Source organism: Sesamum indicum, linkage group LG3 (genome assembly GCF_000512975.1).
Source record: "Sesamum indicum cultivar Zhongzhi No. 13 linkage group LG3, S_indicum_v1.0, whole genome shotgun sequence".
NCBI classification, from domain to species: Eukaryota; Viridiplantae; Streptophyta; class Magnoliopsida; order Lamiales; family Pedaliaceae; genus Sesamum; species Sesamum indicum.
The window spans coordinates 18804157-18818019 of NC_026147.1; the positions used below are offsets into that span (position 1 = coordinate 18804157).

At 33.5% G+C, this 13863-nt stretch overlaps 1 protein-coding gene and 2 non-coding genes across 3 annotated transcripts; all 3 read right to left on the minus strand.

Annotated features, from left to right (window-relative positions):
• Window positions 665–8243, minus strand: LOC105158784 (probable leucine-rich repeat receptor-like protein kinase At1g35710). The gene is made up of 5 exons (XM_020692521.1): window positions 6615–8243; window positions 6338–6559; window positions 5930–6219; window positions 1288–3730; window positions 665–1112 (listed from the first exon to the last, which is right to left on the minus strand). Exons 1-5 carry the CDS (start codon window positions 8239–8241, stop codon window positions 757–759), a joined length of 4938 nt encoding a protein of 1645 aa, XP_020548180.1. The 5' UTR covers window positions 8242–8243; the 3' UTR covers window positions 665–756.
• TRNAA-AGC lies at window positions 5125–5197 on the minus strand. Its single transcript has one exon. It is a non-coding gene; the product is annotated as a tRNA-Ala (tRNA).
• TRNAA-AGC lies at window positions 11122–11194 on the minus strand. Its single transcript has one exon. It is a non-coding gene; the product is annotated as a tRNA-Ala (tRNA).

A 13863-nucleotide genomic window follows, 5' to 3' on the forward strand; every position in this document is an offset into this window, starting at 1 on the left:
ATTTCTCGCACATCTAATCTACTTGAAGTTTTCTAGAATTTTACAACAACAAATTCTATATATAAAGATTCATTTTTTAAAAAAAAATGAATAAATATATTTATATAAAACTAAATAAATAATCAATCTTGTCATGGTTGGTCTGAAATCTCACTGTATATGCATATATTAACATAATTAGTATTTACAAAAATGAGTATAATATTTGAATTTATAATTTTATAATTATAAATTATATAAGTACATACTTTAATTAAATTTCAAAATCAACCTCATACTTAATGTAGATGAAGTTAAAAACTATACGCATGATGAATTAGGAAAGAATAATTACAATGGGAGTAAAAGCTACGAATTGTGACTTATATAAAAAATGACTATTAAAATTTAATTATTGAAAAATGAATCAAACATCACCAAAAAAAAAAAAAAAACCTCAAAATGTAGATTTGCACGTAAGGGAAAAATGCAAGCAACTTTCTTGTGATATTGCAACTGAACAAATTATTTTGCAATTTACCCTTCTATATTTTTTTTTAAAATGAATCAATTTCCTATTAATTTTTTATAGGAAGGTAATTTGCTCGTTTACAATATCACGAATAGGTAAATTCTTATTAATTTTTCATAGGAAGGTAATTTACCCATTTATAATATCACATTGAGGTAAATTGCTTTATTCTTGAAAAAAAAAAGAGATACAAATTGCTATTACAGTATTTTTTTTATTGAAAGATAATTTGTTCATTTATAATATCAATTCATTAACTCCAACATGGATATGGTATTGAGAGGGCGGGCGAATATTGGTGGCCTGCCAACGAGAAGCTCTTGAGACACTTGTTTCATCGACGGCCGAGACTTTGGGTTACGGTTCACGCAAGCGAGCGCGATGCGCACTATCCGAACCACATCGGAGGCAAGTATTTGTTCTGCTGGTGGAGGCAACCTCTTGTCTAGGAAATCTTGGAGACTTATGTCATTTTCACGAAGTTGTTGTGCCATGGAGTTGATGAATCCCCCCGGATGATTGCCGGAAATTGTCTCCAGAGCTACAACTCCGAAGCTATAAACATCACATTTTTCGTTGACAACCATGGTGTACGCTAACTCTGCAAATGAGAAATCGGCAGATCAAGAATGAGAAAAGCAATGGCATTAGGCATATATATATATATATATATATATATATATATCTTTGGGGAGGGACGAAAGGGTGTTTGCAATGACTTTGGTGGAAATAAGCTGTCGAAGAATGTTCGAAACTAAAATGATGTTAATATTTACCTGGTGCAATATAACCTTGTGTTCCTGCAATTTGTGTTAGATTGGATGAACTAGGATCCAACAGTCTAGCAATGCCAAAATCAGATAGACGAGCTTCGAGCTTTGAGTCCAGGAGTATATTGTTACTGGAAACGTCCCGGTGCAGGATCGTTGGATCGCAGTCGTGGTGCATGTACGACAACGCATGAGCGACGCCCTTCACCACATTCACTCTCTTCATCCAATCTAACTCCACAGCTTCCTGTTCGTCCCTCAGGACGCAAAACAGGCTCCCCCTCTCCATGTAATCGTAGATGAGAAACATGCAGCGCTTGTGCAGACAATAGCCGAATAGCCTGACAATGTTTTGGTGCCTTATTCCTTGTAGAATCTCAGCCTCGTTCCTGAAACACTTGTCGAACATCGGATTCTCGCCTTCCAAGCTGTGAAGCTTCTTCAGAGCGACAACTCTTCCATTAGGCAGTTTTGCTCTGTAGACACTGCCGTAGCCTCCAGTCCCAATACAGTAGCTTATGTCAAAGTCTTGTGTTGCCTCAATAATGTCCTCGTAAGCAATCTTCCCGTTGAAATTCCATATCTTGAATATGTCCCCTTCTTCAGTAACAAGAGGCTCCGGCTTTGATTTCTTGGCTTTGGTTTTGAACAAGTAGAAACCTCCACCAAGAACCAACAAGGCAAGGAATAGTGCAAGTGGAAGAAAAATGGCGAGGTAGTTTCTATGCCTTTCTTCAGTGTATTTCTCGTTGCAAGAGGGAAAGTTGTCGGAGTCGTTAAGTAACTTCTCGTTCGGGAACAAGACCTTCTTAGGGAATTTACACCAAATTTCAACTGGAATTGGACCCTCCAAAGCATTGTAAGACAAGTCGATAGTAAATAAATGGAACAGAGACTGAGGGATTAGGCCGGAGAGGTTATTATGTGAAAGATTGAGGCCAAGAAAGCCTGCACTCTCACCAACTCCAAACTCATAAGGTATCTGTCCTTGAATTGAATTTCCACTTAAATCAATCAGGCCAATGAAGGGGAGCTTTGTGATTTGGAGAGGAATGGTGCCACTCAAGTTGTTGTGTTGCAGTTGTAAAATGTACATATGGGACCATGTTGACTCGTTAGATGGGAAAGGGATGCCGCCTGACAACTTATTGTAGGAGAGGTTCAGAAAGGAGAGGCTTGATAGTTCTCCTATCTCAAGTGGTACTCGGCCTGCAAGTTGATTTGAAGAAAGATCGAGACGTCTAAGTTGAGGCAACTGCACAAGTGTATTTGGGATGACACCGTCTATCCGGTTGTCTGAAAGGTATAGATCCATTAGACTTTTCATTTGGCTAATTCCGTTCTCTATGTGGCCACTGATTTGGTTTGAAGATAGAGATAAGAAGCTCACACTGGTTAGTCGATATAAGGAGGAAGGGATCGTACCCGTGATTTCGTTAGAACTAAGGTCTAGATCAACTAATCTTGTAAGATTCCCTATGTTTGTTGGAATGGAACCATTGATTTTATTACCAGCCAAGGACAGAGTCTCCAAATTAGTTAAATGGAATAACGTGGAAGGAATCGGGCCAACGACATTGCTACCCATAAGGTTTAGCACCACCAGGTTGGACAACTTTCCTACCTCACCAAGAATTGAACCGCCATTAGTTTCGAAAAAACTACCCAAGGACAAAGATCTCAACGTGGTCAGCCGGCCCACAACCGGAACAAGAGAACCAATGAGGTTGTTTACACTCAAGTCCAAAACCGCCAACCTGGTGAAGTTTTCAATCCCAGGGAAAACAGGACCAGAAAGACGGTTATATGACAAGTCAAGTGTCTCTAACTTTGTAAGGTTTCCTATTGAAGGAGGCAACTCACCACTAATATCATTATTCGACAAGTCCACATAACTCAAACTCGACAATTCACCTAGCGAACGAGGGATCCCATTGAAGTAGTTAGCACTCAAATCCAAAACAACAAGACTCTTAAGATTTCCAACTTGAGGCGGAATAGGACCAGAGAGACCGTTCTCAGATAAGACTAGACTTTCTAGTTTAGTAAGTTTGGCGAGCGCGACAGGAAACTCACCCGTGAGATTATTGGTGGACAAATCGAGATGAGTCAGCTCCGTCAGTGCACCTATCTGAACAGGGATCGCACCATGCAGCCAAACACCGGATAGCTGAATTTTAACAAGGCGCGGAAGCGCAAGCCAATTTAGCACGTCCAATGACCCTAAGCCTCGATCGTATTTTTTCCAAGTTATCCCGACAACGTGGCCTGCATCGTCGCAAGTTATGAAATCCCACCTGCAGTGATCGGAGGTGTTGGCGGTGTGATCAGCAGTCCACCAGGAAGTGGACTTGAGGGCCGCAGCTTCTAAGTCATCAGCAGTTGTGGGGTGCGCAGGCATGAGGAGTATGGTGGTGATTGTGATGCAAAGAACAAATAATGAAGCCATCTAAGTCTTACCGACTACTGCATATGTTATCAAAGGATTTTGATTGGTCTTATTTGCTGTAGAATGGAAGCATAAGATGAATGGTTGACAAAGTATGTAAGTGAAGACATTATTGTACATTGAATAATTGGTAGCAAGTATTTGACTAAATTGGGTGGTGAGGGACCAACCATGATATCAACACTTTTGTTTTCAACTCTTCCTCTTTGTTACAACTGTTGGTTTTGTGAATTAAATGTAATGTATTCCTGTGAAACAAAAAAAGTGGTATTGAAAATGGGCGAATTATTATTTTATGAAGAAAAGTGTATTATTTTATTATTTTATCAACATTTGTGTCTGAAATATCCACATTCAGGATCACGTCCACCTTCTGGCAACACAGTAATAATTGACTTCCTCTGCCCCACAAAGCTGATTCAATTTCTATGATTTTTTTTAATAATATTATAATTTTGATATTTAATATATTAATTAAGTTTGATAAAAACAAATGAATTCTCATTAGGTTCCTCAATTTAAAACATTATCCTCCTACATAGGAAAACTAAACAAATTGAAAATACTAAATTTAGATAACAATACAACATAATATAATCTTCATTAGCCTTTCTTTTTCTTTTTCTTTTTTCTTTTTTTGGTTTTCATATTGATCCTTGGTAATTAACGTCTTCTTCTTATTTTTTTGTAATGATTTTGTTTTCCTAGTACTTTCTTTTTAAATTGATAAAAAATTTCTTCCTCATCGCTCGAAATTTATATCTCAAAGTGTGTACTTGTAATATTTTTGCATATTATAATGTTTTGTTCTTTATTCTATAGGCCTAGAATGTCATACTCCTGTATTCTGTCAGCACGAATTTTCAGGCATGATTGTATATGTAATATTTCTTTATTTTTGCTTAAACCTTCATGTGTTTAAAAAATTCACTAAGACTCCCCTTCTATTTTAAAAATAGGCAAAAAAACCTTCTCTATTTTCTTAAAAATGTAGCTCAATCGCTCATCTCCGTTAAATATAAGTAACAATATTAATTTTTTTTAATAAAATAACCGTTATACCCTTATTTATTAAAATTTATTTTTTCTTTTTAGCAACCATTAGATTATGTAAAAGTCGTCAAATCTAACCAATTGATCTTAATTTTTAAATTTTATAGCTTGAGTGAAGAATTAAGGAGGAAGCTAATTAATAAGAAACGAGACGAAGACGTATGAGTAAGACCAATGACTTAAGAAAAGCGGAGTTAGTGGGTTTCGGTTTCAAAGCATTGACAGAGACTTGATGACATTCCCACTCAACATATTTGGCGTATTTTTCTTGTAGTCAATGTAGGAGTGCTGGTTTTTTCAGCATTATCATTTTCTATTATTTGGAAATTTAATTTTCGGAATGGAGATGCGGGGTATCGATCCCCGTACCTCTCGCATGCTAAGCGAGCGCTCTACCATCTGAGCTACATCCCCTTATGCTTTTAAAAACATAATATTTATCTTGAATTATTCAATTTTGCTTCCTTACCCTGTTTTCATTTTTAAAATTTTTAAATAACAAATTTCCGTTTCCATTCTGCAAAGGTACGTAGGGGGCAATATTTTTTAGTTAAATTAAAAATAGTATTCAAAGAAAGCAGAGTATGTGCAAAGGAAAACGATTTCATTTCATTTGATCATTATTTAAAAAATATTAATAGAAATTAATGATAGAAGTTAAAATAATTGGTGATACGTATATGTTGACGAGAGAGTGGTGATAAATATTGTTTTATCATTATATATAGATATGTTTAATTATCTCTAGCTAGTGATAATTTTATCATTAATAATATTAAGTGAAAAAATAAAATGGAGTCACTTAATATATATTTTTAGTGATGATTATATTTTTTTTTATTTGATGTTTTGTTACTCGTTGTTTTATACTAAAAAGATTAGTGATAAAAAAAAATTAAATAAAATTTTTAATAAATTTAGTGATAAAAAAACTACTAATATAATTGAAATAGAGAATTCGGAATTGATCCACAAACAAAACAAGGGAAAAATAAAAAAAGGAATCCGCGAAACTATTTGGACACATAAATCACAACTTGGAGACCTCCTTAACTATTTTTTTTCTTTTTTCTTCTCCCCTCAATTCATTAACTCAAGCATGGATATGGAATTGAGAGGGCGGGTGAATTTCGGTGGCTTACGAACAAGAAGTTCTTGAGACACCTCTTTCATGGAGGGTCGAGATTTAGGGTTAGGATGCAAGCATGCTAGTGCAATGCTGACTGTCCGAATCACATCTGAGGCCACCATTATGTTTGCGGGTGGAGGCAGTCTCTTGTCTATGAAATCTTGGAGAATTATGTCGTTTTCACCAGACCGTTGCCCCATGGAGTTAATGAATTCACCTGGATGACTACCACACATTGTCTCCAAAGCCACCACACCGAAGCTATAAACATCACATTTTTCGTTAACAACCATGGTGTATGCTAACTCTGCATAATCAAAATTCATGCCGACAACAATAAGAAAACGAGGATGCATAAAACAAGATTTCTATATTAACCGAGCTAATTGTTTAAAATATGGTAAGTTATACCTGGGGCAATGTACCCCGAGTTCCCGCAAGTTGTGTCTGATTGGAGGAATGAGGATCCAACAATCTAGCAATGCCAAAATCAGCGAGGCGTGCTTGGAGCTTTGAATCCAAGAGTATATTGTTGGAGGAAACGTCCCTGTGTAGAATCGGTGGATTGCAGTCGTGGTGCATGTACGACAGCGCATGAGCGACTCCCTTCACCACATTCACTCTCTTCGCCCAATCCAACTCCACGGCTTCATTCTCGTATCTCAATATGCAAAACAGGCTGCCCCTCTCCACGTACTCATAGATGAGGAACATGCAGCGTTTGTGCAAACAGTAGCCGAATAGCCTGGACAATGTTTTGGTGCCTTATTCCTTGTAGAATCTCAGCCTCATTCCTGAAACACTTGTCGTATGCCGGATTCTGTCCTTCCAATCTATGAAGCATCTTCAAAGCAACTACTCTTCCATTAGGCAATTCGGCTCTATAGACGCTACCGTAGCCGCCCGTCCCAATACAGTAGCTTATCTCAAAGTCTTCTGTTGCCTTCACAATATCCTCATACGCAATCTTTCCGTTGAAATTCCATATCTTGAATATATCTCCTTCCTCCGTAACACGTTGTTCTACGTTGGATTTCTTCGCTTTGGTTTTGAACAAGTGCAAACCTCCAACAACAACTAACAAGGCAAAGAACACTGCAAGCGGGACAAACATTGAGGTGTAGTTTCTATGGCTTTCCTCTTTATTGAACAACTTTCCATTTGGAAATAAATCACATTTGGGCAATTCACAGCGAATGTCACTTGGAATAGGACCCTCCAAAGCATTGTAAGACAAGTTGATATATATTAGTTGTGATAGTGCATTTACTTGAGTAGGAACAGCACCCATGAGACTATTGGATGACAAATCGAGATATGTTAGTTGTAATAGTGCACCTATTTGAGTAGGAATAGTACCCATAAGACTATTGGATGACAAAAAGAGATATACTAGTTTTGATAGTGCACCTATTTGAGTAGGGATAGCACCCGTGAGAGTATTGAATGACAAACTGAGATATTTTAGTTTTGATAGTGCACCTATTTGAGTAGGGATAGCACCCGTGAGAGTATTGAATGACAAACTGAGATATTCTAGTTTTGATAGTGCACCTATTTGAGTAGGGATAGCACCCGTGAGAGTATTGAATGACAAACTGAGATATTTTAGTTTTGATAGTGCACCTATTTGAATAGGGATAATACCCGTAAGACTATTGTATGACAAATCGAGATATATTAGTTGCGATAGTGCACCTATTTGAGTAGGGATAACACCTGTAAGACTATTAAATGACAAATCGAGATATATTAATTGCGATAGTGCACATATTTGAATGGGGATAGCACCCGTGAGCCTATTATATGATAAATGGAGACGTACTAGTTTTGATAGTGCACCTATTTGAGTAGGGATAACTCCTGTGAGATTATTGGATAACAAAGCAAGATATGTTAATTTTGTTAGTGCACATATTTGAATAGGAATAGCACCCGTGAGATTATTAATTGATAAATCAAGATATACTAATTTTAATAGTGCGTTAATCTGAGTAGCAATAATTCCGGTGAGCCCGAGGGAGTGTAAATCAAGTGTATGCAGGTGTGGAAGTGCAAGAAAATTTAAATTGTTCAACGGACCCCCGAGCCAAACACCAAATGGAACTGTCGACGGCGGCGCTATTTTCACCACATGGCCTGCGCCGTCACAAGCTACGCCTGCCCACTGGCAATGATGGGAGATGTTTTCGGTGTAATGGGAACTCCACCACCCACTTGATTTGAGGGCCTCAGCTTCTGAATATGCAGTTGTGGTTTGAGAAGATGCAATAATTAGGAATACTACGGCTGTGCGTCCAGGAAAGCAAATAGCAAACAAAGAAGCCATCCTGTATCAGATTCTAAGTGACAAGTGTGCATATATATATATATATAGGGCTAAATGAAATTTATTTTCTATAATATGTGAAATTTATTTTTACGAAAGCATAAAGTCAAGAGGGGAAGGGGAGTTAGTTTTCAAATTTAAATTTTCTTCTTCGGAGAGTAATAGAATGACTTGTATTTGTGTTTACCTGGGTTTAAATACATTTTGACTCTGATATCATAAAAATGTCCTTCTTATTTATTCCCTATATGTTTTATTTTATTTCATAAAATATATTTTTTTTAAAAATTTCTTATAGTAATTTAAAATTTTACATAAATTTTATTTTAAAAATAATATTTAATAAAATAATTATTATTGTCCTTACTTTTTAGTAATCGTTGGATCTGTATCGATTATTGTCAAATCTAACTAATTAATTTTAATTTTTGGATTTTATATTTTGAGTGAAGAATTAAGGAGGAAGCTAATTAATAAGAAACGCGCGATGGAGGACGAAGACGTATGAGTAAGACCAATGACTTTAGAAACGCGTAGTTAGTAGGTTTCAGTTTCAAAGCATTGACTGAGGACGAAGACTGAGACTTAATCACATGCCCACTAATTAAGTTTGGCTTTCTAAATTACAATCAATATTACTAAACACACAATATTATTTTGCCATTTATAAAAAAAAAAATCTGTTTATTAATATTAATAAAAAATTGACAATAAGTATCTTAGGTGACTTACTCGAAGTAACGACACCAACTCATTTTTTAAAAAATTACTGTTATTATAATATATTTTTAATTAAAATTTTAATTTTAATTTAATATTATTATTAATATCGTATACAAAATATTACCTGGTGTAGTTATGTTGAGTAAAGTTACAATATGATTATTATCAATTTTTATGCACAATATATATAAATAAACACACATTTTGTTAATTTTTTTATACACAATATTGATACAAATATTAATTTATAATTTTTTTTATAAAAATACATTCTAATTAATTATTTAAAAAAGGGTAATTGGTGTGGTGCTGTAAATAAACTCACCCAATAAAGAGTTGAATCCTTAAAACGGGAATTTTTCATTTTGTATTTACTAATTATTATATTTGATTATCTTGTATTGGAATTCTATTTTAATAAACTTGATCGTGTTTTAGTTTTAGTTTTTTTTTTTTTTTTTTTGGACGATTTGCTATGTTTTTTAATGTTATTTATTTTTATTATATTATTTTTGTGTATCATCAGTTTTTTTCTTTTATCATCATATCTTGATGTCTTTTGTTTTTAAACTATTAATGTGAAATGTTTTATTTACTGATTAACCCCATAAGAAAAATAACAATTTTATCCCCTATAGTTTTTAATATGATGCAATTTACCTTCCTGAAAGGAAAGCACTACAAAAAAAATTGAATTTTCGCTACACTATAAATGACCAAGGCTAAAAAATTGTGGTTAACAATACTATTATTTAAATTTTTACCACGATTAATTAATATTCGCCATGATTTTTAGCCATAGCCAAAATATCTGCCATGGCTAATATTTTGGCTACACCTGCAGAAACAACTGCTAATGACCGTTGCGAAGACGTGGTTGATGCGCATTTGCCACGATTTGCTTCTTTTAGCTATACTAATTAATCGTAGCGAAAAATTATATTATTCCTAGTGGAGGTAAATTGCTTTATTTTGAAAATAAATTGCTGTATTTTAAAAAATACAAGATAAATTATTATTTCATTTTAGAAAAATAATTTACTCATTTGCAATATCACAAGTAGAGTGCTCGCGTGTTTTTCTTAATATAAAGTAGACAATCTGAGTTGATGAACAAGGAACAAAATAAGGGGATGAGTAAAAGAGAGTGAGAAAAACTATTTGGTACACATAAATGGCAATTTGGAGAACATCTTACTTAGCTTTTTTTGTTTCAACAAAGATACCCTCAAATCTCAATTCATTAACTCGGACATGGATACGGTACTCAGAGGCCCGGCAATTGAGACACCTTCCATGGATGGCCCAGATTTGGGGTTAGGGCTCAGACAGGGCAGTGCGATGCTGACTATTCGAACAACTCTTCCATTGGGCAATTCTGCCTGCTCTCTACACACTGCCGTAGCCTCCACTCCCAATACAGTAGCTTATATCAAACTCTTATGTTGCTTTCATAATGTCCTCATAACCAATCTTACCCTTTAAATACATTTTTAAATCATATAACACTATTTATTACAAAATATATAATTATAAATATAAAACTTGTTGTAAAATATATAATAATAAATTTAAGACACTGCCGTAGCCTCCACTGTCGTGTTGTGCAAGTTAGTATAAAATATAAATTTAAAACTTGTTTTTATGTAATTTGACATTTTATTTTTATATAAGTGCTTATGTAACAGAAAAAAAAATTCAGTCAGTATAAAACAGATAAAAAATCTTTCCCCCTTTTTCAAAAAAAAAACAGTCAGCAAAAACTAATAAAATTATATGGTGTTGCGAATGACATTGTTTATGCGGCAATGTCAACAATTGCTTCTGTGGCATTGCGAAAGCTAGTCCATGTAATATTCCGGAAAGTTTCGATAATGCAGTGGTCAATTTTGTTTTTCCTATAATTAGTATTTGTATTTTGCTACCATCTTTTATATACAGAGAAGTAAATGCAATTAAGCCTATTACTGCATGAAAATAGCTGAATAGCTACAATAAATTTAATGTTAAAATCAGCATCGAGATAATTAACAAATAAATATTTTTTTTCAATTACTATTGAATTATTTTTCTTGTAGTGTACTGGTTTTTTTCATCATTATCATTTTCTTTTATTTGGGAATTTAATTTTCGGAATGGAGAAAAAAAAGACATAAATGGAGATGCGGGGTATCGATCCCCGTACCTCTCGCATGCTAAGCGAGCGCTCTACCATCTGAGCTACATCCCCTTTGCTTCGAAAAGCTTAATTTTATCTTGCAGGTACTTTCTTCCTTACCCTATTTTCATTTTTAAAATTGTAAAGAACAAATTTCCGTTTCCATTCTGCAAAGGTAGGTGGAAGGCAATATTTTTTATTTAAACTAAAAATAGTATTCAAAGAAAAGCAGAGTATGTGCAAAGGAAAACAATTTCATTTCATTTTATTATTATTATAAAAATATTAATAGAAATTAATGATAAGAAGTTGCTTATAAAGTTAAAATAATTGGTGGACACGTATATATTGACGACAGAGTGATGATAAATATTGTATTATCATTATATATAGATATGTTAAATTATTTATAGCTAGTGATAATTTTATCATTAATAATTACAAGTGAAAAAATAAAATGGAGTCGCGTAATATATATTTTCAGTGGCGATTAAATTCGTTTTATTTGTTGTTTTGTTACTTGTTGCTCCACACTACAAAAAATAAAAGATTAGTGATAAATTAAATAAAAAAAATAAAAGATTAGTGATAAAAAAAATTAAATAAATTTTTTGATAAATTTAGTGATAAGAAATGTTTATTTGTAACAATAATGAATTTTATGATATTAAATTATTATTATTATTATTATTATTATTATTCAAAATTTGGTATTAGCAGTAAGTAGTGACAAAAGAACTGTTATTAATTATTTGGATAAATTACAACAACCTTAAAGGATCGCGTGGTACGGCCTGCGAACGTGCTAGCGAAAGCGGTAACGAAAAACGTATAATAATTAAAATTAAAGCGTAAAATGACTGTGACCACAGGTTCATAAAGCATGAACTCATCTCCAAGTGTACAGGAAATACCTCTGTCACATATTGATAGGGGACGGATCATCTTCTTGAAACTTACGGTCCTCGCTATATATTCCGACTGCACTGGACAAGGCTTATGAAGATCATGTCTGTGACACAATCACTTCTCATGCAGATCCAAAATACAATCATCGTATGCACGTAACTGTCCTGATTCCTCAAGTTTGAGGACTACTCTCACACTATCAGAACTGGGGATTCAAGTCCTACCAATCAAGCCTCCAACGCTTTCAAAATGACAATCCCCACGAGTCAGTTCAATTGATACGACACCTAGTCAATCAACCCACTAAGATTGCATAGACGTCTCGCGTCTATCACCGATGAAATACAGTACTCACTAATTGAATGCGACTCTTAGTGCAAGTCCCCATAGGACTCTCGATACCAAATATCGAGATCCTCAACTTGGAACATTTCAGGCTCAACCTTTTGGCAGTTGGTTTCATGACCGTCATCTAATGCGCGGCCCAACTCAAAGTGGTAGTTTTGATACCACTACACTAAATTTTTTTAATACCAAAAATATTCTTCAACTTCCCTATTCATGTTAAATTAACTACTCAAAAATTAAATTTACTCTCATTTTGCTTAATTAGTTTATTGTTGATTGAAATAACATATTAGTATTTATTTTGCATGTATATATAATTATTGTCATCAATATAACATTGTACAAAATGTTAATTTTGTTTTTAATTTTAGTAAAGTATGTATTAATAATTAATGAATTAAAAGAAGTTATCAGACATTTTTTGTATGGTAAGTTATAAGGCAATGACAAATTATAATATAAAAAAATAAATTATAAGCTTTAATAAAATAAAAATATTATTAAAAATTATGCTGCCAGATATTGCATATATATATATATATATGTTTTGATTCTAAGTGAAGCAAATTAATGGTATGAAACCAGCGCCTTATAATTATGTATTGTGTGGATTTGACTAATAAAGACTTTCATAATTACATTTAACTACTTTTATTACTTTTTTAATTGAATTGTAATTATTATAATTGACTGAGGACGAAGACAAAGACTTGATGACTTCCCCGCTCAAATAAATTAGACTGTCCAAAGCATAAATTAAAAATGGATTAAATGAAATTTTGGCCATATAATTTAAGTTATTTGGTATTTTTATTTTTTAATTTTTGGGAATAGCATTGTGGTTTTACATCTTTTTAATTCTTACGATTTCAGTTATCTTGTTCGCCGAAATTCAACTTCACTGTTACGGAATGGTGAACTCCAACGAAAAAATAACTGAAATCGTGAAAATTAAAAAGATGTAAGACTAAAACACTAGCCTATAAAATTAAAGGACAAAAATACTGTCAAAAATAGACCAATAGGAACAAAACCCTAATTTTAAAATGTCACGCAAGAGGCACATGAATTTTCTAGCAATATGGGTGAAATCGAATGAAAAAAAAAAAGTAAAATTATAAAATTAAAAAGATATAAAAATGATAAACAACTTAAGGTACGAGACCAAAATTAAATTAAAGTAACCAAAATAATCGCAGTAAAGACTTGTTTATTTTCGTGGCTTAAATTAAATCATTATTCCTATGAGAGGTCATCAGATTTAGCTCCTCTCACAATTAGTCCCAAAAAGTATGTTGATTTTATTCAGGGTTCATTACTAGAAATGTTTTACCTAAAGTTTGGTTTAAAGGGCATCTTCATTCCAAAAGTGGCAATTTTTCTCAATTTTTTTATGAAATGACTACCCTATTCTTCCCTAAGTGTAATTACTTTTGAATTTGCTTTTATTTAATAAATAAATCTTTCAATTATCAAAATTTGTT